Raw genomic sequence first — 3197 nt, 5'->3', positions numbered from 1 at the left:
CAAACCCAGGTGAGACCCGGTCAATTTTTTTGTTATTGCCAGTTATTAAACAACATTGTTTTGGCCTTTTAAAAGGCCGAAACGCTGAAGACTAAAGACTGAAGAAGGACAAAGCATTATCTGTTACAATTTGCATACCTAATTAAAATCCAGCTGATCGCAAAGGACATCTTGACAGAGGAGCAGAGGACTTCCCGCTGCTTCCTGCTGCTACCTTTTCTCTTCCTTCAACCTCCGTGTCCCGGCCTATTGCACTTGCTGCCTCTTCCGATTAGTATTGCAGCTACTCTTTCTTTCATTCTTTTTGTCTCATATCATTGTTAGACTTGGGAATTTTAAATCATAAAAGAGTGTGTGTGAGTGCAAGGACTATGAACTAACCCATATCTAGTCAAAGGCATGTGTTTTATTTCATGGACATAAGGATTCTTAAATTGAAAACACAATCTGGGTTTTGCTTGTTTGATCAAAAGCAATTAATTACATGGTTAAAGCTTGAATCTTGATCTTTATAGATTAGTTTTTGTCCACGGTTTTTAGCTCACATGATTTAGTATATTACTAGCTATTTTTAGCCATTTTCATATAAAAGAAAACCCCAAAAAAATTCAATACATGTTATGTGGAGTTGTGGATAAAAATGCCGACTGTTAGTTTTACAGAATAATACTGTCAGAGTAGTATTAGTTCAAATGAATCCGTGGTGTTCTTTAAGCCATTTCAATGTCAAAATCCAGTGATCTTGAAAGCATATTTTTATTAAATATCCCAATGGCCTACATCCTTTTTTCTGTCTACGTATTTTTTCTAAGAAAAATAAGGATACAAAAATTGTCGTGAGGTTTAAGTCCTGTGTGTCTTTAGCTATTTCTTATTTTCCAAGAAAAGAATTAAACTCAAATGATCAATACTAACATTTTTGTAATTCTGTTAGAGTTTAAAAGGGAAATATTTTGTAGGAAATCAAGTTAAATATTGCAATAAAACAAGGTCTAAGAAACCCTTCAATAGAAAAAAATAAGGAAATGAAAGAAAATTAAAAATTCTGAAATCTCATAAAAGTTCCACGAATAGCATTGCTCCCATTGTATTCAGTGTATTGTGTTGAATCTGTATTGTGTCAATTACATTGTTAATTCTTTTGTATTGAATGAAAACCATGGGGCTGTCATTGTTAATTTCCCATTGTATTCAGTGTATTCAGATGTCTCAAAGACTGCTAGATTGTTATATCAGTTGTTTAGAGAGATTGTTTTGTATGTTGGGGTAGAAAACATTATGTATATGGTGACTGATAATGCTGCAAATTATGTTGCTACTGGCAAGTTATTGATGGAAGAATTTCCTTCAATATTTTGGTCTCCTTGTGCTGCTCATTGCATCAACCTCATACTCCAGGACATTGGTAAATTGCAGTCAGTTTGTTGTGTTGTTGAGCATGCTTCTGGTATCACAAAGTATATTTATAATCATTGTTATCCATTGTATTTGATGAGGAAGTTCATTGGAGGAAAAGAAATACTTCATCCAGCTCCTACTCGTTTTGCTACCAATTTCATTGCATTGCAAAGCATTTTAGCTCACAAAGATGAGTTGAGAGCTATGGTGACATCTAGGGAATGGGTCTCATCTGCTTATGATAAAGATAGCAAAGGAAAAAAATTTGTTGAGAGTGTGCTAGACTCTCTGTTTTGGGAAGAATGTGCAATAATTGTGCGAATGAGTGAGCCTTTAATTCGAGTTCTACGAATGGTTGATGGTGATGATAGACCTTCGATGGGATATTTGTATGATGCTATTCATCATGCAAAAGAAGAAATGATGAGGAGATTTCAAAAGAGAAAGGCTAGAGTGAAACCTTTCATAGACATTATTAGTAATCAGTGGGATGGACAATTTTATAGAAATCTTTATGCAGTGGCATTTTGGTTGAATCCTCGATTTCAATATGATGCAAATATAATGGATAAACATATGAGCACCATTTCTGGACTTCTAGATGTTCTTGAGAAGTATGCACATGGAAATCTATCATTGCAAAGTAAGATTACAAGTGAGATGAAGTTGTTTAGGAATGCTAAACATGACTTTGGTCGAGTGTCTGCAATAAATAATCGCACCCTTATGCCTCCAGGTATATAATTTTTATATTTAAAAATATTATTTGACATAGTCTCCTTTTACTTATTATTTTTTTGTATAGATGAATGGTGGATGACATATGGAACCAGCGCTCTAAATCTACAATAGTTGGCTATACGAGTGTTAAGTCAAACTTGTAGTTCTTCGAAATGTGAAAGAAATTGGAGTATGTTTGAACATATTCATTCCAATAAGAGAAATAGATTGGAGCACCAAAGGCTTAATGACCTTGTTTACATCCATTGCAATCTAAGATTGAAACAAAAGTATTTTTCTTTTCTCTAATTCCTTAAATATTATTTTATCTTGTTTAGTAACATTATTAATACTTATATTGTGCTTATCTTCACTTTTAATATATAGGAATTATTAGAAATGATGAAATTATGATCCAATTAATGTTGAGACAATTTGTGACATTGAAAATTGGATAGTAGAAGATGACCCGTCAATCTTGACAACTGAAGAAGCAGAGAGTTTTCACTAAGCTCTATCAATTATGACCATACAAGATACTTTAGATGATGGTAATTAATGATTGATTATTTAGTGATAAATATTATTTAAAATAAAGTTTTGTTTAACACATAATATTTATTTATTAATTGTGTTTGAAATGTAGATGTCATAAATGTTAATGATATTGAAGATGATTGTGACGATGAAGTTTCAAAGGAGCATGCTGATGATTTATTAGGTGTTGACGAGATTGGCTCAATTCCATCGACATTTAATCCAAATTTTGCTCCTATGGACACAGAAGAACTTAATGTGTTCATTCAACAAAAGTGAATGTGTTGTTGATTTAGAATTTATGTTGTTGGATGTTTTGTTTAAAATATTTTAGAATTTATGTGATTGGATGTTTTGTTTTAAATATTTTATAATTTATATTTTGTTTGTGTTTTGAATATTGAATTAAATTTATGTTGTTGGTTTATAATTTAAATTTGGTTTATGTAAGTGTTTTTTTATAGGTGTTTTTTTTTGTTGACCCGGGTCAACCCATCTGACCAGTGACCCGATCACTTGACCGGGTCGATGACCGGGTCAGA

General features: G+C 32.4%; 1 protein-coding gene across 1 annotated transcript; it reads left to right on the top strand.

The window, feature by feature from the left end:
* Positions 1-1284: 1284 nt before the first annotated feature.
* On the top strand, positions 1285-2934 carry LOC133677586 (uncharacterized). Its single transcript, XM_062099710.1, has 2 exons — positions 1285-2134; positions 2792-2934. The coding sequence occupies exons 1-2, from the start codon at positions 1285-1287 to the stop codon at positions 2932-2934; spliced, it is 993 nt and encodes a 330-aa protein (XP_061955694.1).
* Positions 2935-3197: the final 263 nt, after the last annotated feature.

Source organism: Populus nigra, chromosome 1, assembly GCF_951802175.1.
Source record: "Populus nigra chromosome 1, ddPopNigr1.1, whole genome shotgun sequence".
In the NCBI taxonomy this organism is placed as follows: Eukaryota; Viridiplantae; Streptophyta; class Magnoliopsida; order Malpighiales; family Salicaceae; genus Populus; species Populus nigra.
This window is presented reverse-complemented; position numbering and strand designations above follow the sequence as displayed.